Source organism: Gadus chalcogrammus, chromosome 19 (assembly GCF_026213295.1).
Source record: "Gadus chalcogrammus isolate NIFS_2021 chromosome 19, NIFS_Gcha_1.0, whole genome shotgun sequence".
Classification (NCBI taxonomy): Eukaryota; Metazoa; Chordata; class Actinopteri; order Gadiformes; family Gadidae; genus Gadus; species Gadus chalcogrammus.
In genome coordinates, this window is record NC_079430.1 from 17,136,474 (window position 1) to 17,162,868 (window position 26,395).

Here is a 26,395-nt window from a genome sequence, read left to right on the forward strand (position 1 = left end):
ATGTGCCGTTTCTTATAATGAAGGTGATGGAACCAAGAATAGGAATGGGACAATTATGCAAATATTGATTAAAAAAATGTAAATCTTGTCCGGCCTGTGTAACAATTATAGATGAAAAACCTACATGAGCAAGAATAAACATATAGACGTATAAACAGGGATGAATATATGAATATGAATACAAAATAATACAAGTGACTTTTAAAGCTCAAATTAGGCTTTCCATCATGTATGTTTGATCATACAGGGAAAAAACGAATTATGGTTGCACAGAACAACATAGAAAAAAGCAAGGCTCTCACACACACACACACACACACACACACACACACACACACACACACACACACACACACACACACACACACACACACACACACACACACACACACACACACACACACACACACAAGAATGCACGCACCGGCTCAAGCACATATGCACACTCTAAGGACCGCTGAAAACATGCTAGGTCGAGGCTTTGGGAAAACAGTGACGAGGTAGACAGGAGCGTTGCCAAGGCGATGGTGTGTAGACAATGGAGGTGTCTAGGCCGTAACTGTGTGCATACCAATGAAGTACCCCTTTGACACCAGTCGTAGTGGATTCAAGTCCAAAGCTTTCTTGCGAAAACACAACCTCCAGGTTGCAGTAGGTCGTACAACTTAGCATATGTAGATATGTATGTTTTGTTTTGTTTTTGTTTACATCGGTGGCTTACTAATTATCAACCCTATATCGTTCACTAGAAATGATCCGTATGCAAAAAGTGTCAATGTTAACTTTCGTATTTGTGAACATGAAATATGAAGAAAGACAGACACTGCTGCTTTAGTTGGAAAAAATTGCAATTAGGGTAAAGAGACGATTAAAAACAAAGTCAATCCCGTCTATCTAGAATACCAAAGGGCTACAAAACAGTTGATGTGCTTATTATGAGTAACCTTTGACCTTGGTAATCCCCTTGGTCACACCCCCACAGAAGGTGTTCCCAGGGAAGACGATGCGGGTGAGGTGTAGGAAGGTCAAAAGTGAACTGTCCGATTCGTGTGATAAACACTTCACAATGTGAATGTCCGTATGATGAAGGGAACTGGCCCCTTGGCAGTCGAGCTAGGTAGACTTTATGTATTGCTTCTCTTTCTAATGACAAATGTACTTATTGTAAGTCGGTTTGGATAAAAGCGTCTGCTAAATGCCCGAAATGTAAATGTAAATAGGCCTTGTCGAAAAACATTCTTCTGTTCAGCTGGATAAAAGCTAGTTGTTATTCCTTAATTATAACGTGTGGCCATGATGCTATTTTGAACTCCATTACCCATAAGGCTCTGACCCTCATCAGCTTCACCTGCAAAAAGGCACTTTGGACAAGACGCAATCACTAAGAATATAAACGTGAATGACTCACACATAAGTCTCCGAGCCAGAAGGCACCCGAGCGGTACAATAGGTAACCGTTAATCTATGCAATCAGAGCCAGGTTGACTGGCAGAAGGAGAGGCTTACATCACCTGCACGCTATGATGTAACTATTCTTAGTCCTCCGCCTCCCCACGCAGCTTCGTGAGCTCAGAGCCTCATTATCACATAACATCCTTTATTCATTTATGAGCTGGCGTGTTGGTGACTCAGTGCAGGTCCTACTCTGACCCGGCATTGCCTAGTCTCTGGATGGGGCATCGGTTCATTTAGTTGTGTCCTCACAGGGTTATCATGGTCATGAAGCACTTGGGCAGTAGGTAATCGATCCTCGTCACATTTGGTTTGACGTGATCATAAACGCCTATACCCACGGTTAAAAAACAAAAAGACCCGTGTTCTCTGTTGTTGTATTTCCCCCATCTATATGACAGTGTGTGTGTTTCTATGTTTTTTGTTCTTTCTCACTTTGTTGCTACCACTCACGCATGCCAAGACTGTATGCACTCACAGCATTGTAAGATGTTGTTGCTAAAGCTGTCTAAATAATACAATTACTGATATGCTCTCTCTCTCTCTCTCTCTCTCTCTCTCTCTCTCTCTCTCTCTCTCTCTCTCTCTCTCTCTCTCTCTCTCTCTCTCTCTCTCTCTCTCTCTCTCTCTCTCTCTCTCTCTCTCTCACATAACTCTCTCTCGCTCTAACTCTCTCTATTTCTGTATATATATATATATAATATTATGTAATGTTATTATTATTATGATCTAACATTATTGATTATTCCCCCCCCCCCCCCCCCCCCATCTCTGAGACTCACATGCTGTTGAAGAGCTCCCGGTAGGTCTCGTCGCCCTTCCCCTCAGACATTAGGCTGTCCAGCTTGTCGATCAGCTTGGCCTCCACCTGTCAGCAGCCAGCAGACGGAGAAAAACACTCAGAAGAGAGCAGGGCATGATGATGATGATGATGGTGATGCTGATGATGATGATCATGATGGTGATGGTGATGCTGATGATGATGGTGATGGTCATTGTGATGACGATCATAAACAGACGCTGCCCATGGGAAGCCAAAAAGGAGTGTAACAAACCGTGGTACGGGGTCTAATCAGATGGAGAACTGTTTATTTTATTTGACTAAGGGGATTATGTATTCGTATATCGTCAGAGTATTTATTTATACTTGCATTTACCACCGTTGGCCACTAGGAGCCGCTGTCAAAAATAAATAAACTGGTTCTAGTTAATGATTAGATCAAAAATAAATGCCAAGACAATTTGATATAACAATATAATATATATATGTACAATTAACCCATTCCTATCTCACACCATTCGTGCCCACAATTTCATGGGGAGTAATTGAACCGGATGCGACAGATGGTATGGTACGGACAACCAACCGGGAAGCCATCCTTGGAAACAGTTTGGATAGGGGCAGGCACTTTAAAAAAATACTTGGCAGGTTATTGGATGAACCATCTGTCCATCACGAATCATGCAGTTCCAATCGTTCCTCACAGGCTGCTGATTGGTCGGAAGCCTCTGGGTGGTCGGGACCAAAGCGCATAACGCTAAACTCGGCGGGGTGCTAACGGGGATCACCTGCTTGAAGTTCCCGCTGCGCCTCTGCTCCCAGTCCATCATGTCGTGGAAGATGGGGATCATGACGTTCCGGAGGTCGGGCTGCGGCACCAGCGTGACCTCCAGGAAGGGCCCGATCATAGCCGGGATGAAGTTCAGCTTGTGCTCCCCTGGGGGGGTGGGGAGAGTGGGAGGTGAGCCGGAGGACTGATGGCTATAATCAGTATACACCATGTATGTGCTATTATATTGATATATATATATATATATATATCAATATAATAACCCTTGATAACTAATTCAAAGCCGTAATAAGACTGTTGCCATGCAGTACGATTTCCTTTTGCGAAAGAAAGTGTTGACAAATGCCTTATAAAACAAGCTTAGTACGCTTTGAGCATAATGCTCAAAGCTATTTCAACTGCTTTTTATTATTTGTTTCATCAATAACCACCCAGTAGATTTAAAGCTATTTATGCAACAAAAATAATAATACGAATACATATTGAAGCTGGTGTCATGCAAATACAAGACTTGGGTTTCCTCTTACCTAAATTCTGCCACATGCTGAAGATCTCACACCCCATCATCACCCTCATGTCCCCGTATCTACGGCGACAAGCGACAGGAAGGACAGATGTTTAACATCTGGATGTGTGGGAGGAATGCCCTGAGAGAGCTTCACACGCACCCCTCTCAGATGTAAAGCAGTTCATGCTTCCCTCTGATTTAAGTGAGGTTGTGAGTGCGTGTGTGTGTGTGTGTGTGTGTGTGTGTGTTTGTATTTGTGTATGAGTGTGTGTGTGCGTGTTTGCGCGTGTGTGTGCTTGTGTGTGTGCCTGGGTGTGTGTGTGTGGGGGTATATGTGTCTGTCTGTGTTTGTGTGTGTGTGCTTGAAAGTTTGCTTGTGAGTGTGTCTGTGTGTGTGTGCGCGTTCGTGTGCATGTGCATTTGTGTGCATGCATGCATGCGTGTGTGCCTGCAAGCATGTCTGAGTGTGTATGTGTGTGCGTGTGTAAGTATTCTCTGTGTGTATTCTCTCACTTCTCGAGGATCCTCTTCCTCTTCGAGGGGGAGAAGGACTCCAGCTGGAGGCAGGGCTGGTTGATGAAGATCACCGATAGGTAGAAATACGAGTCCCACACCTGAAAAAAACACCCACAATTATTCCCTATTCTTCATACATTTTCTCTAAACTAAAAGCTAAACGCTAACTGTGTAGAGTGTGTGATTGATGGTAGTTAGAAGCAGCCTCACCTGGCATGAATCAGGTTGACGCTGATTCAACCAGCCAACAACCAACCACACTTCAAACTTAAGCTATACAGTCAGCACTAACACTTTCCGTGTTTGGCTTAGTCGCGTTGCTTTTGGAAGTGTTTTAGCGATTGGAACGTCCCTATGGGAATACAACAAGGTGTTCCGTATCCTTAAAGTTCTTGTGGTTACAGTTGTTTTTATCTCCCTCACTTTTATCGCTATATGTGTGCATGGCTGGGTTGCACACACACAGACACGCACACACACGACACACACTTACCTTGTAGTCAAACTTGTCATTGAGGAAGTTCTTTCTCAGTGCATCAGACAGATATAGCACCGTTGTGATGATGACACTGGAAGAGGAAAGGAAAGAGGTGGTAGAGAGAGAGGTAGAGAGAGAGAGAGGGAGAGGGAGAGAGGTAGAGAGAGAAGTAAAGAGAGAGAGAGAGGCAAAGAGAGAGCGAGAGCACGCGAGAGAGAGAGAGAGACAGAGAGAGCAAGAGCAAGAGAGAGAGAAAGAGAGACAGATAGAGGGAGATACAGAGATATACAGAGACAGAGAGATATACAGAGACAGAGAGAGCAAGAGCGAGAGAGAGAGAGAGAGAGAGAGAGAGAGAGAGAGAGAGAGAGAGAGAGAGAGAGAGAGAGAGAGAGAGAGAGAGAGATTAATGGGGGGTAGTTATAGTGAGGTGCCATTTTTCTTCAGGCAAAAATCCATCATCCATGCACAAAACAAAAATTACAAGCAATTTAATTTCGATTTTGTTTACTTGCTTTATAATGAGACGTGGACCAGAAGTGACACATTCATCTTTCTTTTAAACCCGCGAGCGAAGAAGAAAATAAACCAGAGATTAATGAATTAACAAAAATACATACTTGTTGGTGACCAATCGCATCACGGTCCAGTCTTTGGGAAACATCTCTGGGCGAATCAGAATCCTGAACACGGTGAAGATTTGCAGGAGGAAGTCCTGGAATACAAAAACATACTTCAAGCAAGATTCGTCGCCATTTTAACATTGATCACAAAATCCATCTCCAGGCAGATAAACCATCGGGGTGTAGTCCCCTACTCTGTCTAAAACATGGCCTAAAGCAGGGGATCCAACCTTTTTGGGCACATTACTCAGGTCTCAATGTCTATCTCTTCCAAATACTGCACTTTTTTTTAACAGAAGCAACATCCTGTCATGCCCCTAATATGATTGTTGCACTGTTTCAAACCTTTGAGATTTCAAAAATCTCAAAGTCAGTCCACCAAGACACTGCAAGCATATCAGGAGACCCAAAGTGAGGGTTCCGACACCGAGGTAGTTGGGAAACATTCACTTCGGAAGTCACCCTGAGAAACATACTGTATTTATATACTTTTTCATATCCAGTAACGATCAATTCTCAGCGAAAGAGAGGTGGAGGAAAACAAGCTCCAACATCTTTTGACACCCCAGGGCGGTTAATTAAGTCTCCCTCTCCCTCTCTCTCTCTCTCTCTCTCTCTCTCTCTCTCTCTCTCTCTCCCTCTCTCTCTCTTCCTCCCTCCTTAGAGCACCACCTATCAGCATGGTGTGAGCCCTACCTTGTACTAATAAGCACCTAATACCACTGAGAAGGTTATCTGCTGCTATTTAATGATATACACCCCCTAGACCCCCTGCTGACTGCAAGACCCCCCCCCCCCCTCCCCCCCGCAGTCCAGCTCTCAGTATTAATGTATTCATTCTCTCTCGGGTGAACCCGCGACTGCATTAACCTTGATTTATTTCCCCTTCTTTCCTGCCCTCCCCACGTCCTCACTGCTCCTTGAGAAATATCTACGGCTAGAATCGACTATTTACTATCCATACTAGTCATTGATGGCGTCTTGCCGCCTACATGTAAATTGTCTGCCTTTTTGGGGTTTGAACCCAGAACCTTTGGGCTGTGAGACAAACCAATACCTTAACCACCTTAAAGACAATCTTTCCACTGGCGGAGGTATGGAGGAAACCAAGTCCTTCCATGCAATGGATTTGTAAGTGTGCAGGCCCCAATACACAGAAATACCCCATAGTTGGAAGTGATGAGGCAGTGAGAGAGAGAGAGAGAGAGAGAGAGAGAGAGAGAGAGAGAGAGAGAGAGAGAGAGAGAGAGAGAGAGAGTTAGAGAGAGAGAGAGTTAGAGAGAGAGAGAGAAAGAGAGAGAGAAAGAGAGAGAGAGAGAGAGAGACAGAGACAGCGTGAGAGAGAGAGAGAGAGAGAGAGTTAAAGAACGAAGGGGAAGAGAGAGAGAGAGAGAGAGAGAGAGAGAGAGAGAGAGAGAGAGAGAGAGACGTAAGTAAGAGAGTGTGCAAAAGGTGCAGAGAACAACCAACTAGAGACATAAAAATACATGATGTGACAGGTGGGCAAAAAGGAGAAAACATAATGTCTAAGCAGACACACAAGCATACTCACATCAATGTGTGTGTGTGTATGTGTGTGTGTGTGTGTGTGTGTGTGTGTACGTGTGCGTGCGTGCGTGTGCCTACCCGTAGGTCTTCCTTGCTGGTGAAGGACTGCAGCAGCTGCTGGTAGTGTCGGTCACTCATCTCCCTGAGCAGTGCCAGCAGACAGCCCACAAACTCCCCCTGGGAGAGACAGAGAGGGAGGGAGAGAGGGAGGGCGAGAGACGGAGGGAGAGAGACAGAGACAGAGGGAGAGAGAGAGAGAGAGAGAGACGGAGGGAGAGAGAGAGAGAGAGAGAGAGAGAGAGAGAGAGAGAGAGAGAGAGAGAGAGAGAGAGAGAGAGAGAGAGAGAGAGAGGGAGAGAGACAGAGACGGAGGGAGAGAGGGAGGGCGAGAGTCATAGGGAAGACAGTGGGAGAGAAAGGGAGAGAGACAGAGACGGAGGGAGACAGAGACAGAGACGGAGGGAGAGGGCGAGAGAGAGAGAGAGAGAGAGAGAGAGAGAGAGAGAGAGAGAGAGAGAGAGAGAGAGAGACAGAGGGAGAGAGGGAGGGCGAGAGAGAGACATAGGGGGAGAGAAGAAATTGAGATAAAGAGAAAAAAAAAAGAGAGAGATACACACACATAAAAAGTCATATTGGTGACATTATCCACATTGCTGTCTTCATTATAAACATTATCATATTTTTCATCCGCATCGTTGCCTGTGTAATATTCTCCAGTTTCCCGAATGCATCCCTGTGCTATTTGTGGTATCACGACCTGCTTAAATTAGTGTGAACACTCGTGCACATTTAGACCTCTAGATGTGAAAAGAGTTCAAGGATAACAAACGTACTTTTGCCGTTTCTTCACAGCCGTGAGCCTCACTTCTCAAACCAAAGGGGAGAGCCATTATGATAATGTTCCTCCTAATCCTAACTATGATGATCTCCCCTACCTGTTTTACAGTCAGTGTGAATAATGCCTGATTAATTGCAGGGTGGCCGCAGAGGCAGCTCCATTCAATAAGCGTAATTACTAGTGTGCACTCTGTCAAGTCCCAAAACCAATTTTGAGTCCTGCATGCATGAGATGAAAATAGTTGACACACACACACACAGTCACAATAACACATGGACACACACACAGTCAAATTGACTCACTCATTGACACACACACACACACACACACACACACACACACACACACACACACACACACACACACACACACACACACACACACACACACACACACACACACACACACACACACACGCGCCAGACTCACGGTGACGTCCTGGAACTGCAGCCTGAGGGAGGACCCCGCGGGCTGGGGTCTGTTGGTGATCTCCAGGATGGTCCGTAGGAGCACCCCCAGCAGGCTGTCCACGATAAGCTCCACCTCCTCAGACATCACCGGCTCCTGAAACAAACGCACCCAGCGTTAGACCTGCCCGCCCACACCGGGGTCCACAGACAACAGTGCGGTGTCTCTCAGCCCGGTCGCGTGTCCTTTGTCTTTCTGTCTCGATCTACTTCGCCATTGTTCTGATTCCTTTTGGATCGCTTTTGTTTCAATCTTTTGTATTCTCCGTTGGTTCTTGTCGTGTTTTTTATACTTGCGAGACACTTTGAATCGTAGGTTTGCACATTGATATCGTTAGAAAACTGTAACATATCATAATGAATAGCAATGGTAAACTATTCTACTTTTAAAAAATAGGAACAAAGTTAAACTCAACACGGTGGCTATGTGTTTCAATCATTGGCACATTTTTAAGCGAAAGGAAGAATAAACTCAGCTAGGGATTAAATTGGGTGTGGGAGTCTTAAAGGTTTGGATGAAAAAGAAGAGAGGGTATTTTTTCACCAGTCAAATCCGTTTACGGGATAATGTCGCTTCGTCTGCTACCAAGTGCTGCAGCGAACGTTTGATTTAGGCTCACAGCTCCACATCTCAAAACTTCTCTTTGTATTTATTATCTATTCAATATAAATAATGGTTTGGAAACCATGGTGACGAAGCCAGGTTCTCTCCCCTTGAGCCCAAACAAAAACGGACCACTGAGGACACCCAAGGGGGCGATACCAGTGAGGGCAAAGAGAGTGAAATTTAATGAAGACCATAAAAGGGTCTGGGTCGTTACAGCAGAGATGTAGAATAACGATAGAGAGATATATCGTTTCATCCCTCGACAGGTTTCCTGTGATGTCATTGTCAGCAGGGTGCAAATGAGTTAATTTAGGGTGAAATTGTCTCTTCATCATAGGAATCATAATGATAATTTATGAATTAAATCTGATAAAAAAAGCTGAATAATATTAATATATAATAGTAATACTGATATGAAAATCTGCAGACTGTCCTAGGGGGACTAATGAGATGATCATGATAAGACATTTCATTTAGAGGGAATTACGGTAATTCCTAATAATTATAATAAAACAATAGGGAGGAAAATCATTTGTAAATTACTCTATAAATGTAAATGTGATTTGTTGTGAGCTCAATTAGGGCTTAAACTGAGCTTGGAAAAGCTTTGGAAGCAGAGTGAAGGTTAGGGGGGTAAATAGAGGATTTTGTCTGTGTGTGTGTGTGTATGTGTGTGTTTTTGTAAGTGTGTTTGTGTGTAGAGGTTTATCTGTGTGTGTGTGTGTGTGTGTGTGTGTGTGTGTGTGTGTGTGTGTGTGTGTGTGTGTGTGTGTGTGTGTGTAGAAGTTTGTGTAATTGTGTGTGTGTGTGTGTGTGTGTGTGTGTCTGTGTGTCTGTGTGTCTGTGTGTCTGTGTGTGTGTGTGTGTGTGTGTGTGTGTGTGTGTGTGTGTGTGTGAATAGAGGCTTGTGTGTGTGTAGAGGTTTGTGTGTGTGCATAGGGGTTTGCGTGTCGAGGTTTGTGTGTGCATGTGTGTGTGTAGAGGTTTGTGTGTGTGTGTGTGTGTTTGTGTGTAGAGGTTTGTGTGTGTGCGTGTTTGAGGGTCACTTGAGGTACAGCTATTGGGGATATTGAAAATGCCAAGTAAGATATTGTCACACAAAACCTACAGCAAGCACACACAGACTTTTGTAGGATGCTACTTTGACAAGGGCACTTACTGAAAGTAGTGTAACAAAAAGACGACAGCATTAGAAAATGATTGCATCAAACTCTGACCTCCCTTGAAAAAGCAACTGAATTATGATATATTGAAACGGTCAACTGAATGTGTCTTTCTTGTGTCATCAATCAGAGAATGACGAATGAACGGCGTCAGGATGAATACAGTAAGCCTACTCTAAACTGCCTCTGATGTGGATATTGGATTATGTTGACTTTTTATTATTACTACTCGATTGTGAACATACTGTATATTCTGTATATTTTCATTCCGTTATTGTTTTACAAATGTATCTATTTCTATCCTACTGCTGTCCTGTACACTCTAGTGGCTGACTGTAGTTGTAGATATTTTTAATGGAATAAAAGCCGCTGAGAAGAAGCGTTTTAAACACTTTAAACTGCTTGTGCAGTTTTAAATCCAGCTGCATTGGTTCCAGTTAGCCAGCTCCATCACACCCGTTAGAACCATCACACCAGCTAGTCCCCTCAGAAAGCATCACTAGCTAGCCCACCTAATAAGGCCGATACACCAGCTAGCCCTAGCTGCTTGCGCCATTACACCAGCTAGCCCGACCAGAAAGCATCACTCTAAAGTAGGGCTGCTCGATTATGGGAAAAATCATAATCATGATTATTTTGGTCAATATTGAAATCTGGATTATCCAAACGATTATTTTTGATTTTGAAAACATGACGTATTTATTCAGCATGTCTCTCTCTGAGAAATTTGAAATTTTACTTTAAAAAAAATACACCAAATGGTTAAAAAGGAAATGTTCAAATCTAAAATAATGTACAGATATGTATCCAGCTGTGCTGCACTTTCTATAAAACATAAAAAAAAAAAAAAATCGAAAAATTGATTATATTCGTTTTTTGATAGTTTGACGCTAAAATCGAAATCGAGATCGAAATTGGATTAATCGCCCAGCCCTACTCTACAGGCAGCGCCACCAGATAGCGCCGCTACACCACCTAGCACACCTAACCCTACCAGCTAGGCCCACCAGAGAGCATCAGTGGACAGCCAGCGAGGAGGAGGACTCACGGGCGTGCCGGTCTCCTCCTTCTTGATGAGCGACAGCATGGAGGTGAGGATGCGAGCGCACATCACCAGCTCCCGCTGCTCCTGCATGTGGGCCTGGAGGAGGCGCAGAACCACCGGGACCAGGACGCACCGCGACTCTGAGGAGACACACAGCAGGGGGGGAGTCAGACACAGAGAGAGACACACACACACACACACACACAGGGGGGGGAGGAGTCAGACACACAGAGAGACACACACAGGGGGGGAGAGAGGAGTCAGACACAGAGAGACACACACACACACACACACACACACACACAGGGGGGAGAGGAGTCAGACACAGAGAGAGAGACACACACACACACAGGGGGGAGAGGAGTCAGACACAGAGAGAGACACACACACACACACACACAGGGGGAGAGGAGTCACACACACACACACACACACACACACACACACACACACACACACACACACACACACACACACACACACACACACACACACACACACACACACACACACACACACACACACACAGGGGAACAGGCGTCACACACTAACGCACACACACAGCACAGGGGGAGAGGCGTCACACACACACAAACACATAACGCATCGCACACATAGACACAATGAGTAGCATCCCACAGACAGACAACCACACACACACAGACACACAAAAAACAAAGAAGTATATCACACAAACACACGAGACACATCTCACACACACACACACACACATCCCAAGAGAAAACACACACACACACAAAGTAACAGACGGACAGCAATGTATGTAACACGTACACACACACACACACACACACACAAATGTCTCTGCCCGTCAACAACAACAGCGGCTCTGTTATTAATGGGCAGAGCCATTTCCGCAGAGCGTTCTTCCCCTGCTGCTGTGTAGTGCTTCACCGACACCCATAGGTGCACGTCGTTAATTAACCACACACCTATGGGTGACGGCGGGAAGATTCACCCCGGTGCTCTCATTCGAGGGGCGGGTCGGTAATTCGCTTAAGCATGCAATCTTTATTAATGAACTAACAATCCCATTAATTAAACAACATTGAAGGCGGAGGCTGATTCGCAGCGGGAGACGATAAACGCACGGGGAAGGGGGGTACAGGCCCTAGCATGGAGCTGTGTGACTAATGGGACTCCTGTTCGCCCAGCAACATGTGAGGCTTGGCTAAGTGGATTCGGCTTTGGTCCTCCAGGAGTGTTTATGCTACACACCGTATGCATAATGCTGTTAAAGGGTTTTCTATTTAGTCACTCAGCAGATGCTATTGTGTACACATGTGTAGTGGACTATGGAAGATATTAATCATACTACTATGGGGTATTAATCTTAAGTTGATTATCATCACGTGGGGTGCAGACCACTGGCCAATCACAGGATGTTATCATTGTGGATGTAATTAAGTTTGTTTTTATGTGGGCATCATTCTTGTTCTGTAGCGAGTGCGTCTCTATATAGAGACACTAGCTTGTTTTGTTCTTTACTGAATGCGTTTGTACATTCTGTCCTTACCAGCTTTTCTTTAACGAATGTGTTTGTACATAGAGTCTGTGCCATGGTCTTGTTCTATAGCGAGTGTGTCCGTACAAATTGTAACTACTTATGGCTCTTTAACATGTGCGTCAGTACATAGTGTCACTAGCAGGTCCAAAACCCATTCAAGGAACAAAAATGAAAACGGGCAACAAACAATAATTAAAGAGGAACAGACACATCCTCAAAAAGATAATCAGATTTGCTAAACAAAACCGTTCATTGAAATTCTCAGAAAAACGGTTTGTAAAAACTTTTTTTTTATATAATAATATTTTTTTGGGGGTTTTTGATCCGATTCCGGCTCTCATTCACTCCACATGGGGGGGCCTGTGCTGAGGGCCCTGCTCTCACCCGGGTTGGTGTACAGCTGGCTCTCCACCGTCTTGGCGATGCACTGCAGCTTCACGGCCTCTAGGGGGCACTCTGACTGAGCCGTGGTAGGCAGGCTGGCCAGCGTCTCGCGGACGAAGCCAGCCACCTCGCGCACCGTGAAGATCTTCAGCAGCTCAGCGTAGATCGCCGGGAAGGTCCGTAGGAACACCGCCTACCCAGAGGGAAGGACGAACAGGAATTAGGGTTTAAAGAACGTATTTTGTCCTTGATTGGCGAAAAATACATGGATGGCAGAAGTCCAAGGCATATGAATCCTGAATCATACAAAAAAAGGTACATTTGAATCATCTAAGCTTGAGAAATATACACGTTTTGTTGTTTGGGTTCATTATGAAGCGTAAGTTAATTGTTGAGGCAACAATGCAATCTGTGCTAGGGACCAGTTGGGACAATAATACTGAATATGTACATCAACCAGATTTGGTACACTGGGTGCTGAGATTATGGGGATTACACTGAATAGCTGGATTGCAAAAGATGCCGTCTGAATTACAGTATAGTCAGATTGTCTCCCTGCTGGTTCATTTTCAGTTATGCCAGAGAGTTAGATGTGCACATTAAAACAAGCCCATTAATTTTGTCATTTGTCTGAAATAAGACAAGAAAAACTAAACTTATAAACTCAACAACTTCCTGCCTTTGTGAGTGTGTGGCAAATTTATATTTATTTATAAAACACACTGTTTTAAAATAGGGTTTTATAGTATCCCTGTGTGTACAAAGAGAGAGATTACGTTACACCATCCAGATTCCTGTATGGTGGAGATTCCGTGAGTGCGTGCCTACAGGGAGCAGATTATCCAGGATTACTGATTTGACCTGCATCTCCCCCCCAGTTATTGTTCCCCAGAGAACAGGGATCACTGGACTCAACATGAGTGACGTCTGGACTTAAAGGTAAGTAATAATGAAAGGCGTGTGTTTGGAGATAGGACCGAGAAGGGACGATCGAATGACACCCGCAGTTGAAACCCAAGATAAACATCGGAGTTCTCATAAAATAGCGTGAAATTAAAGATAGACAACTCAATCAGATGAAGTGTATCTGAGAAGAGGATTTGATAGTAAAATATCCTATCCAAGTGTAAATGTAAAACGACTAGATTCCCACCCACACACACATGCACTAAAGGGCATAAACCGACACTAAATCCACAAGGGCACATAAACGCACACACACACACACACACACACACACACACACACACACACAACACCCACGCCGGCTGTGTAATGCAGACACGGGATGGTGTTTGACTGATGCACTTTAGTCCTGCGGTGAACCAGCGGGACGGATCTACGGGGACCCCCTCAGGACAGCCCATAAATAAATACATTCAACTCACACTCCCAGACACCGGGAGCAGCGTGACATTAAATTAGCAACACTGCCCCACCAATCACGGCTCAATTACAGAGCTGGGGGGAGGCCGCAGTAGTCAAGTACTGTGTGAGTCGGGACCGGCACGTTCACGCGGGGAAGACGTTATACCGGATGACAGATGCAATCCTACACGTACATACCGGTAGATACATACAGAGAAGCAGACGCAAGCAAACACACTCACACACACAGTGTCTCATGTATACACACATTCTGTGGACTTTTATAATGAAACACATTGGGTGTCGATGCAAAGACCCCCACACACACACACACACACACACACACACACACACACACACACACACACACACACACACACACACACACACACACACACACACACACACACACACACACACACACACACACACACAAACCTCTATGCGCGCACGCACACACACACACACACACACACACATTTTGTCCTGTATACACACATCAGTGGACTTTCATAATGAAACTCATTGTGTGTCAATGAAAAGATCCTCTCACATAAACACACACACACACACACACACACACACACACACACACACACACGCGTACACACACCTGTGTCTGCGTGACGGGGCAGGCGGGCTTGTTTTCCTGGGACAGGAAGAAGCGGATGGACATGAAGAGCTCGTGGACGCAGATCCGGAACTCGTCCTCGTTCTGGCCGCCGGTGGCGAGCGAGTAGAGCCGGCGGGACTGGATGATGTACTTGAAGATGTACTCGCTAGCCTGGACAACACAACACCAGGGTGTCAACACGGCACAGGGCACGGAGGGGGTGGTGTGGTGTTGCAAAGCCAAACCGCTGCCGTTTGTGTTATTGACTGTTTGAAACCGCGCTTAATGTTTTCTAGATAAGAAACTCCTTGAGCCATCAGACGAACCGAATTTGCATTCAACAAATCACTTCGACCACCGTCCCTAATTTAAAACGGTATAACGACTTAATGCTGATAAGAATGCTAATTAGTCAATTATGGTCCTGTGCATTTATTGAGGCTAATGAGTGTAAGTCTGATGGGGCTTAAAGGCTGGGGGTCAGGCACTACTGGGCCCTGCTTAAAAGGTTGAGAAGGGCTGGTGTAGTTGATCTAACGCTCTGGGATTGATCCTTCATGTCTGCAGTCAGATGTCGGTCAGTCAGCAGCCATCCTTGAGCAAAGATCAACTCTCCCTACCTGCTCATTAATCGTTTCCGGATTAACTCGGATGTCCTTTTTCCTTTTTTTGGATATATATTTGGATACTACATATATATAGTTAATATAGTAAATAGACAATATATATTGAGCAAAATTTCGAGTCTTTGTGTATAAATGCCATTCTGGAAATTATTATAACTGCTTGAAGAAATAAGGTGCTATATAATAAAGATCGGTAGTGCGTCTCGACTTTTTACTTTGATAAAGAGGCTCTCGTTTTAGAAATGTTGGTCCCAATAGTGTTGGTCCAGTGGAGCTCAACGCGCTGAGCTTCACATTAGCACCGCAGAGACGATGGGATTGATTCTGGAATGTCTGCACTCGATTAAGTGTCCACACAACGGCAGACCTTGATAATCATTATACAACTGACTGAGGGCGAAACCCACTCAATATGGTTGTGGAAATGTACGGCCTTTCAGGATTATATTGAAACAACCTAAAGCGATACTGTTCCCCGTGATGCATGTCTTAAGGAAAGACGGGGCAGATCTATGAGCATGAAGGTACGGCTTCTGATGTTGTGACTGCTTCATGCGTGCACTGCAGGAAAAGGGATGCTTTCACATGTTCGGCACGCTATGAATGATGTATATAAGATGATATGTATAATGTATGGGGGGAGGGGGCAGGGACATGTTTCATAGAGAGCCAATGGGCACGAGCCTTTAGAGCGCTGTCATGTGGAAGCTAACACTTGAGGAAAAAGCCATTTCCTTGTATGAAGATGGAATTATTGAATAATACATTTAGAGAGAGAGAGAAGATTTAACGAGCGGGAGCAAAATAGTGTCGGTGCCTGCAGCTGACGGCTGTGATAACGATTTGTTATGATGGGTCGGTGGTATGTTGTTTTGGTTTGTTTGCTCTGCGTGTCTACATGCAGTCTTTATTTATTGATTCCCTAGTACAGTAGGGAGCATGATCTCTCTGTATTGAGATTTTACTGTACGACATGTGTGTTTTATGTATATCATGTAGAGTTTAGATGATCACACGTGGGGATTACATTATGTCTATTGCTTGTATGAATTTATTTATCAATAGTGGTGTGAATGCATGCGTGTGCGCGGGTGTGTGTGTGCGCGTGTTAGCGTGTGTGTGTCTGTGTGTGTGTGTGACCCTTACCTTTAGCACCTGCTGGATGTGATCCTGATGCTCTGCTTCCACGATGCGATCCACGTACCACTTCAGCACCTTGATGAGGTCCCTGTGTTACACACACACAAACGCACACCTTCAGATCTACAGCAGCTGACCTGACCTCTGTGTGTGTGTGCGTGTGTGTCCATGCGTGTCTATACACCTGCATTTCTGAGGATAACAACAAAAGGAAGCAGGGAACGTGCCGGTGGGAAACAGTTCCATTTCCCACCACCAGGTGGCGCCACAGTGCATCCAATTGACAACACGAACTCAGTTCACCCTCTGGCTCCAAAAACACATTACCCAATGCTCCTTGTCCATGTTAATTTCTCAGCAGGCAAATTGGTGCTTACGGAGAGAAGAAGAAAAACGACTCTGTGGCTCGCCTGAACCGAAACGTCTCCTCCGATACAAAACCACTCACGAATTCTGCCCACACCATCATTTACACGAGGAAAAGACATCCAAAGAGGGCTTAGGTAAGAGCTCATATCCCAGAAGAACCTCTACACAGGTCCCTCGCGCACACGCGGTGACTAAGCGAACACTAAAAGGCAATCAACACACTGCGGATCCACAATAATACCACAACACTTCACCGACCCTTGAGGGAGCGGGATTACAAGGGGTCACATGACCGTCTGAAGCTGATGTGTTGATGTAACATCCGTCCCCCCCTGCCCCAGGACCCCCCCCCCCCCCCCCCCCCCCCCCCCTGCTCAGTGCCCTTCCATTTCCGACACGTTCTTGCCTGAGATTTTCACGCCCGGTTGGGCAGGGAGTGGGAGGGGGCAGAGTGTGTTGGGGGGGGGTGGGGGGGGGGGCGAGGAGGGGGGGACCGTGTGACCTGGCTGTCAACCCCCATTTCTTCTCTGGGTGAGTGGGCGTCTCCGCCTAAACGATCGCCCTCGTTTTGACACGAAGACCCTCGTTTCCCCCGGTGTCATCGGTTCCGCGCCACAGGCAGAGTGATGAGGATCCCTTGTCTGTCGTTCCCCATCACCTACAACCCGCCATCATCTTCCCTCACGAGTCGCTCTTCATAGGTTTACCCCGGGGAGTGATTTCGGATGTGGCAGGACGGGCTAGTGCCCGGCCGTGTTTTCCTCCCGGCCGAAGGATACCGGGGTCGATCCCCCAATGTCCGCAGCCTAAAGGCTAAGTTATGGTTCCACGTCGCATCGCTATGGCGACGCAGACGCTTTGACGCAGTCGTGAACCTGTTTTGGTTCTGCGTCGGAATTTAGTGTAGAGACCAATCACAGCCAGAGTCCGCAAGGACGTAGTAGGTCTGTGAACCCTCTTGCGTTGTGTCGACGTGAGACCCTAACTAAGCCTTAACCTGTCGTCCTCAAAAAGGCCCTTAACCCCTACCTGCTCCTTAATGTCATGTATCTGCTACTTGTTTACCTGTATGACAGTGCTCCGGCGAAGTGGCTCTCAATGTACGTGTCCATGACTGGTTTGAAATGCTGGAACTTGCTGTCCTGGAGAAGGTTTATAATGTGAACCTGTAGAAAAGAAAAGCAATTATTACAAATGATCCTCCGCCTTTAATTGAATTTGTTGTTTGTGAAACAGAGATGAAAGTGTATCAAGCATCGGTACTCGGATTATCCAAATGAAAAAGCTCATTCTGAGTTTAACCATAATGCCAAATCACATGTTGGAGCGATTTGCAATAAAGTACACAGAGCAGCAGGGACCTTTTGATAAAACGGTTGTGTGCCACCCTCTTCGAGAAACGTTTAAAATGTAAGACTCTCTCGACTCACGACGAAAATAATTCCGCAATTACTACGGTTGCGTCGTTTTGATCATACGACAGTTTGTACAACATCGCTGTCTGTTGGGGAACTCTCTCCGAAGGTATTCTTGTTCAGACGGCGAGAGTTTGATCACGCCGCCTCTACTCATACCCGCAGGCAGCAAGACGAAAAGGAATGTGTGTGTGTGTGTGTGTGTGTGTGTGTGTGTGTGTGTGTGTCTGTGTGTGTGTGAGATCGATGGCTGGTCTCACTCCATCAGTGCAGTGCTGCGTGACTTGTACAGATTGGTTCATCGAGCTCCGAGGCCAGTCCTCGGGTCATACGAGAAGCTCAGACAGTAGGTGGTTACGTGTGTGCGTGTCGAGTGCGTTTTGTACAAAGTCACCCTAGTAGACACGCACACACAAGCAACCGCACACTTTCTCAAAACACAAATGATCCCTCTCCCTCTCGCTCACACACACGCACACAGACACATTCTCTCTCTCAACCACACACACAATGTATCAAACACACACAAACACACACACACCACCAACCTCACACTAACTCAAACACAACCTCACAAGTTCTCAAACACAAATCATCTCCATCTCACACATAGACACACCGACAAACACTCTCATTCACTCTCTCTCTCTCTCTCTCTCAACTACACACACAAACACACACACAAATACACTGACACACACGCACACACACAACAACACACACTCACAACAACACACACTCTATCCCTCTCAACAATGTCCCACAATGTCTCAAACACACACACTGATACACACAAACCAACAACCTCATACTTATTGACACATGCAACCTTGCATGCTCACACTTTCTCACACACATGCAAGATCTCACAGTTCCTCTGACAAAATCTCTCTCTCTGACAAAATCTCTCACACTCTCTCACTGCCCCCCCCCCCCCCCCCCCCCCCACACACACACACACACACACACACACACACACACACACACACACACACACACACACACACACACACACACACACACACACACACACACACACACACAAAACAGGATATTGGATATGCAAATACAGACACAATGCATTAGTGAGGCATTTGATACACTCACCAGCGAATCAAACACCTTGAGCCCGTATCTCTTGGAGCTCTCGTCCAGAATACCAAACAGAGTGTCCAGGGTGTCTTGCAGGAACTGCAGGCGGGAAAGGGGTGTTGGGTGGGGCAGCGAGGGTAGAGGGCAGAGAGGTTAGAAAGGGTGATACAGAAGACAAGGAACAGGATGGGTCAGAGAGAGAGAGAGCGGAATCAGAACTGAGGAGCATAACAGTTAGCTGGACGGGGGAAATGGTGGCAAAAGGTGTACTTTAGAACACGGTTCGGTTAAGTGCTACTCGGACGTACGGGGGTCGGACAAAACAAACACCACCTCTCCGTTCTACCGGCTTGAGCAGAAATCAATGCTATGGACCGCACGGTCATCATCATCACCCATCATCCTTTTCACCAGATAGGCTTTCACTGAACCCTGCCCCGGTCAGGGAGGGCGGGGCGGGTGGGGGGAGTGACGAGGTGTTGACAGGTCTGTGAGCAGGACAACTTGAGTCCACCCGACAGGCTGCCGCTGTTGCCTTGGAATGACACCGGGCGTGTGTGGAATTGTACGTGCGATGCACGTGTGACTGCACAGCCTGTATAATGTATCGGCCGCGTGCTCCATAATTCAAGCAGTTGAAGTGTGTGTGTTTTTTTGTGTGTGTGTGTGTGCATGTACACTTCACTGTGCACGTTTGTGTGTATGTATGTAGAGTATGTGTTTGTGTGTACAGTATGTGTTTGTTTGCATGGCTGTGTGTATGTGTGTTTGTAGTACCCATATGTGTTTGTATATACTATGTGTGCGTGTGTGTATGTGTATGTGTTTGTATGTGTGTGTGTGTGTGTGTGTGTGTATGTATGTTTATAGTACCCATGTGTGTGTGTATATATGTATGTGTGCATGTGTGTGTATGTGAATGAGTTTGTGTTTACAGCACGTATGTGTGTGTTTTCGTGCTTGTGTGTGCGTTTGTGTGTGTGTCTGCAGCCTACCTTAACGATCTCAGAGCCATCGATCTCCTTCAGTTTGGAAAGGCTGTCGTTGATGCGCTCAGGGTGGGCCCGCCACTTTAACAGGTCCAGCATGTCACCTATAGTGGTGGAGAGACATAGGGGGGGGGGAGGAGAGAGAGAGAGAGAGAGAGAGAGAGAGAGAGAGAGAGAGAGAGAGAGAGAGAGAGAGAGAGAGAGAGAGAGAGAGAGAGAGAGAGAGAGAGAGAGAGAGAGAGAGAGAGAGAGAGAGAGAGAGAGCGAGAGAGAGAGAGAGAGAGAGAGAGAGAGAGAGAGAGAGAGACAGGTAGAGGGAGATGGAGAGGGAGCGAGAGAGTTTATTTTGTGTACACCCTCTGTCACAATTACAAGTGTCAAAAGGGATTCCAAGGTCCACATTTGATGAATCACTCCCGCAAAAATATGAGGAGAAAATAAGAGAAGGGGGGGGGGGGGGGGGGGGTAAAGGTGCAATGAAGACGGAGAGAAAGGAAATAAACACAGAAGACAAAGAAGGAGGTTGAGGAAAAGAGGAGAGATGAGAAGCGAAGAAACAAAACAGAAATTATAGAGAGAGATATTAACCTTGCATACTAATATAGGCAGATGGATATGAACGAATACAGAGGAACAGTTATGCAGAGGAAGAGCATAAAAGGAGGCCACACACACAACAGAAATATATATTTAACGTAGTTAAATGAACGATAACATTTCAGCACGTGTCAAAACATATCATCACACCCATTATTTTACACACAACATCTCTGCTGAAACGCAGTGAAACGATAACATTTCCAAAAACAAAAAGGGACAGAGCGGAAAGAAAGTAATTCTCCCATCTCTAGACAGCTTCATGAATAAAACAACTGCTTATAAAGAAAGCCCTACTTGAGACGTCTCACAGGATTCCACTTAAACTGTGTCTGTTCACAATCACGTACGGATTTAGCCGAACGGGATTCAACCCTCCATGTGCATACGGTTTAATGTGTGTCTTAATGTGCTGCTGTCATATCTCAGCCTGCGGAATGTTATCTATGTTAGTGTTCTGTGCGTCTGTGTGTCTGTCTGTGGGTTGGACTGAGACCATGTATGCTTGGGTAGCTACTAGCTAATAGCCAAATAAATGTCACTATAATATTTCACAATCCTCAAGATCTAATTGAAACAGTGGCAGTAAGCAGGAAAACCCAATCACAGCAGGAGACCAAAGGCTTTTTCGATGTCACTAAACATAGACATCTTCTTTTTATATACTGCATGCATGCTTACATGCCTTCTTTGTTTCACGTGTATTTTAGTATGAGGGAGGTTACTGTATGGATGAACAATAAACACTAGATACATTTTAATCAACGAAGCTTCTTGCCAGGGAATCAATCATGTATCGCTTGGTTAAGCCCGCAAACTATTTGGTAGGTCTTGGGTCAAAAATAAACCTCTAAAGGGTGGGACTCCGGCGCGAAAAATGTGGAGAAACTTATCCAACCCTTCTGTTACATCATTATTGAACAATTAAATATTATGAGGGATCCTAACTATTTCCTGAGTAAATGGTAAATGGACTGTATTTATATTGCGCTTTCTTAACCAGTGGCCACTCAAAGCGCTTTACAATATCGCCGAACATTCACCCATTCATACACACATTCATACACACATTCACGGCGATGTCAACCATGCAAAGCGATAGCCAGCTCGTCGGGAGCAGATAGGGTACGGTGTCTTGACACCTCGACACTCGGATAGGAGGAGCCGGGGATCGAACTAGCGACCTCCCGGTTACCAGCTAAGCGCGCTCTACCTCTCCCTCGAGCTACATGCCGGCCGGGAGGCGTTGGCGTCCCAGGCAGGAGGCGTACCGTTCTGCGTGAGCTTGGTGGAGCACAGGAAGCTGGTGATCCAGAAGGACTCCTTGGTGGACTTGAGGGTCTGGTTGTTGGCCGGCAGGTTGGTCTTGGAGAAGGGCAGCTTGATGTAGCGACTGCACTCACCGAGGTTGGCGTTCTCCTCGCACTGCAGGGGGGCAAGGGGAGACAGAGAACGCGCGATTGGTTGGTTTTCAACGTGAGATTCAAACCAAGACAAAAAGTCAATAAATCCAGGGGTTGGATTTTGGTTAGCGGACACAAACTAGCATACCCAGTGGACTGAATCCACCCAGTGGACTGAGTAGACTAATCCATCTATCAAACATCATTCCCATATGTGATGTCACACGTGGGGTCGATTTCTAAATGATGTTTGATTGGCACTAGGCTCGGCAGGAATTGGAATGGAAGCTACTAATTCAGCTATGGGAAAAAAAATCATCTGAAATATTGGCTCAAATAAACACAGAGCATCATCATTTCTTGAATCGTTAACTGCTTCAGGATTGGTTCAGCAAACTCACCCAGTTTATTAAAACGGCTCAGATAGAGAACAAATAACTAAATGATGTAGGGAAATATAATAAAAATCCCTGATAATCCCCAGGCTATCAGCATTACCCCTGGTGGAACAATACGGGCCGTAGAGCAAAACAATATGTTTCGCAGTCAAAAACACAAGTGGCTTTGTAAAGTCTTGTAAAGTGTGGAATGAGGATATTGATGAAGATATTCAACTATACACAGAGAGGAGGTGGTTGAATGGTGGTTCTGTTCTGAACCTAACTGGGCCTCAAATGGCGTGCGGTTGTTAAACGTGAGGCACTGGGTATAAGGGAACACATGGCGAGCCGGGAAACAAAGGAGAGTGAACCCATAACGATCTATGGGCTTTGCTTCAGGCAATCGAGTCGTCTCATTAACAATTCCATCATTTTGATCGAGTTTTAAAGTCAGAATTCAATAAACAAATGTTTTCAATGAGCTTGTTGCCACCCACAACCCCCCTCCGTCTCCCCGATCTTAAATCAATAACCCAAAAATGTATTACATTCATTCATTAGATTTCTTAATGAGGTAGTGAATGTGATTCATATTCCTAGCTTATTAAAAAGGAGGGAGGTCATTTGAGCCCTTCATTCTTTTCACAGTTTGGGCCGTTTTTCTCGGGGGCTATTTCGGGGTTGTGCAGAGATAAATAGGCCAAGCTGGTTTCATTGAGCTCCCAGAAACGTCCATATGTCCCTTTGGAAAGGGCCGACGCTGTTCGTCAGAGGGTACAGACACACACTTTGAACCGCGTCCAATGTTGTCCTCGAAAAACTGGCACTCGTAGGTGAATGGGGGTTGTCACAAACAGATCTGGCAACCTTAACTCAAACCAAAGCCAACTGACAATGGTCAACAAAATGTATATGAAAAATAACAAACACAGCAAAAGTTAAGCAGTATTTGGCCGTTGTCCTTCAAAATTAAACATAATTAATGTGTGGAAGATATTATCTATGTGGCTGGAGCTGGACACACAGCGTGCAATGCCTTATTGAGTCGTCCACTGTGTTGAAAGCAAACCAGGACATTGAGTACATAACGACAAGTGACAAGAAATTGGTCATTGGACACAATAAAGATACTGCCTGGAACTGAACAGAGAATCTGTATCCATTAACTGCACTTATATTGAATTACCTTATTGGGAGGAAGCAGGAAAACAAAGATGACAAATTGGATAAAACATTAGTTTGGGATATAATTAATCAAAGTACAAATTAAAAGCCCGGATATCTATTGCTGTAGTGTAATACATTTTGGCCGGTGGTTCTTCAGATGAATCTATATCGTGCCCATGAGTGGACATTACTCACAGGCTAGTGGCAGGCATTTATTGATTCATGTGAGGATTATGCAGACCATAATGACACAGGAATGATTTGATTTGTCCCCGCATTAGCAGGCATCGATGCAGTGCTCTTTTTTTATACACTGCGTTATCAACAGTGAATAATCCTATTTCCCAGCATGCACCTGGAGTCACACATGTACAACGCGAGTGAGAGTGTGTACGCGTGTTTTTACATTATCACAACCATTTGGCTTGTGGTTTCTCACATAGATGCAGTTTAAGCACAAACACACCCTTACGCACTCACACACACGCGCACGCACAGACGCACACACACACACAGGCCTAACTACTAGGGAAATTGCCAAAGATGGGCGAGAGAGACATACAGCAGGGGACAGAGACAGCTAGAGTGGGGGAGAGACAAATAGAGAGGGAGAGAGTCATAAAGAGGGGGAGAGAGACATAAAGAGTGGGGGAGAGACATAGAGTGGGAGAGTGTCATTAAGAGGGGGAGAGAGACATAGTGGGCGAGAGAGTCATAAAGAGGGGGAGAGAGACATACAGGTAAGTCCACGCGCATTGAGTGGATTGCGTGTCATTGATTACCACACAGACACACACCCCTCACTCAGCCTCCTACCTTGTGGATGATGAGCTCATGCGTGCCGTCCGGCAGTGTCCGTCCGTCCTCCTGCATCAGCGGCACGAAGGAGTAGCCAAACAGCTTCTTCTCCCCCTTGTCTTTGGCTGGGGAGAATCCGTACACAAGAGAGGGGTGTCAAGATTCACCGCAACTCGCCATGGAAACAAGACTCTGTGAAGTGACTCAGCGGGTAGTTTGAGGAAGATTCCGGAGGACGATGATGAGTCTCAGGGAGACGAAGATTGGTGATTGTCTGTGAGAGAGTTAGCGCACTAAACGATATTTTAATTTCACCGGGAAACCATTTTAAATGTTGTAATGAGGTAAGGTAGAAGAGGGTAGAATTGGAATGAATTGGAATGAATTGGGAGCACCGTGCAAAATGAAGCCACTTGAAATACATTTAACATTGCAAAGCAATGTTTTGGTGTGGATACACACAAAGAAATGTGTACATAAATGTAAGGGTTAAGTAGGTATTTAGAAGTCACGTAGTCTTCACCACTGGTCTATGTGCAACAAGGACTTAAGGAAGTGTGATTTTCAGTACTTCTCGTTCTACTACCTGTTTAAGCGCATTCAAGTGACACAAGGCATCTTCATTCTCTTCACACAGACTGAACGTGTTCATTCTTCTTGTAAACATGGAAGGATGTTGATGTTGCAATTTGGCTTTTACTTCCCGTTCTACTTCCTGTTTTAATTGTGTCTCCAGGGTTTATATACAACAATGTTTGAATCCTGTTGTCTGGATGACATGGTGAATGTTTATATCTGTCAATATAGTCCAATCTATGCAGTTGTATGTGTATGAAAATAAACCAATATCAGCCCAATTATTTAGCCAATTATTTAGCAGAAATATCTATGTAAGAAAGTATGTTGCAAAGTGTATAACATTTATTTGTAATATCATTGCTATAAAATACATAAATACACATACATAGAAATCAATGTGTCTTAAGCCACCACGATGATTCAAATATAGCATATAAATATAGCACGGTAATATTTTCCTATAGTTTGTATATGTGATTTATGCGAGCCCATGAAAAGTTTACGTTTGAGATTCTGAAATAGTTGGGCAACTCTAATCAATAATGTGATTGGTAAACACACACACACACACACACACACACACACACACACACACACACACACACACACACACACACACACACACACACACACACACACACACACACACACACACACACACACACACACACCATCCCTTGCTGTTTTGCATGACTATTCCAAACAGAGCTGAATTAAGACTCCAATTACCCTCGGGGCAGGGGGTGCACTGAGAAGCTGGGCAGCCGGCCTCCGAGCCAATCAGAGCCCTTTAAACGCAACCGTTGCTTTGCTAATTCAGCCTCTCCATGCTTCAACAGCAGCGTGATGATAATAACACCACCATCTTGTTATTAGGGAAGAGGGGTCGATGGTGGATGATTGGGGAGTGGGGATGAAAGAGAGAGAGAGAGAGAGAGAGAGAGAGAGAGAGAGAGAGAGAGAGAGAGAGAGAGAGAGAGAGAGAGAGAGAGAGAGAGAGAGAGAGAGAGAGAGAGAGAGAGAGAGAGAGAGAGAGAGATGTGTGTACAGAAACACAGAGAGAGGTAGAGGGGAGAGCTGCTGAATGGGAATGGTGTCCAATCGAAGAGCATCATTGTGGCATTTTGTTGT

At 45.3% G+C, this 26,395-nt stretch overlaps 1 protein-coding gene across 1 annotated transcript in view; it reads right to left on the reverse strand.

Moving 5' to 3' along the window:
- The window catches only part of dock4b (dedicator of cytokinesis 4b), a 139,022-nt gene that overhangs the window by 39,329 nt on the left and 73,298 nt on the right, over positions 1–26,395 (reverse strand). Inside the window, exons 16-32 of the mRNA XM_056578276.1 lie at positions 24,704–24,810; positions 22,209–22,362; positions 20,347–20,444; positions 19,367–19,450; positions 17,910–18,010; positions 16,482–16,563; positions 14,710–14,880; positions 12,729–12,921; positions 10,820–10,956; positions 7,964–8,098; positions 6,775–6,873; positions 5,146–5,240; positions 4,541–4,616; positions 4,045–4,145; positions 3,551–3,609; positions 3,022–3,170; positions 2,235–2,320 (exon numbers count right to left, since the gene is read on the reverse strand). Of these exons, the coding sequence (XP_056434251.1) occupies positions 2,235–2,320; positions 3,022–3,170; positions 3,551–3,609; positions 4,045–4,145; positions 4,541–4,616; positions 5,146–5,240; positions 6,775–6,873; positions 7,964–8,098; positions 10,820–10,956; positions 12,729–12,921; positions 14,710–14,880; positions 16,482–16,563; positions 17,910–18,010; positions 19,367–19,450; positions 20,347–20,444; positions 22,209–22,362; positions 24,704–24,810 (1,927 nt within the window). The remainder of the gene's footprint in view (positions 1–2,234; positions 2,321–3,021; positions 3,171–3,550; positions 3,610–4,044; positions 4,146–4,540; positions 4,617–5,145; positions 5,241–6,774; positions 6,874–7,963; positions 8,099–10,819; positions 10,957–12,728; positions 12,922–14,709; positions 14,881–16,481; positions 16,564–17,909; positions 18,011–19,366; positions 19,451–20,346; positions 20,445–22,208; positions 22,363–24,703; positions 24,811–26,395) is intronic.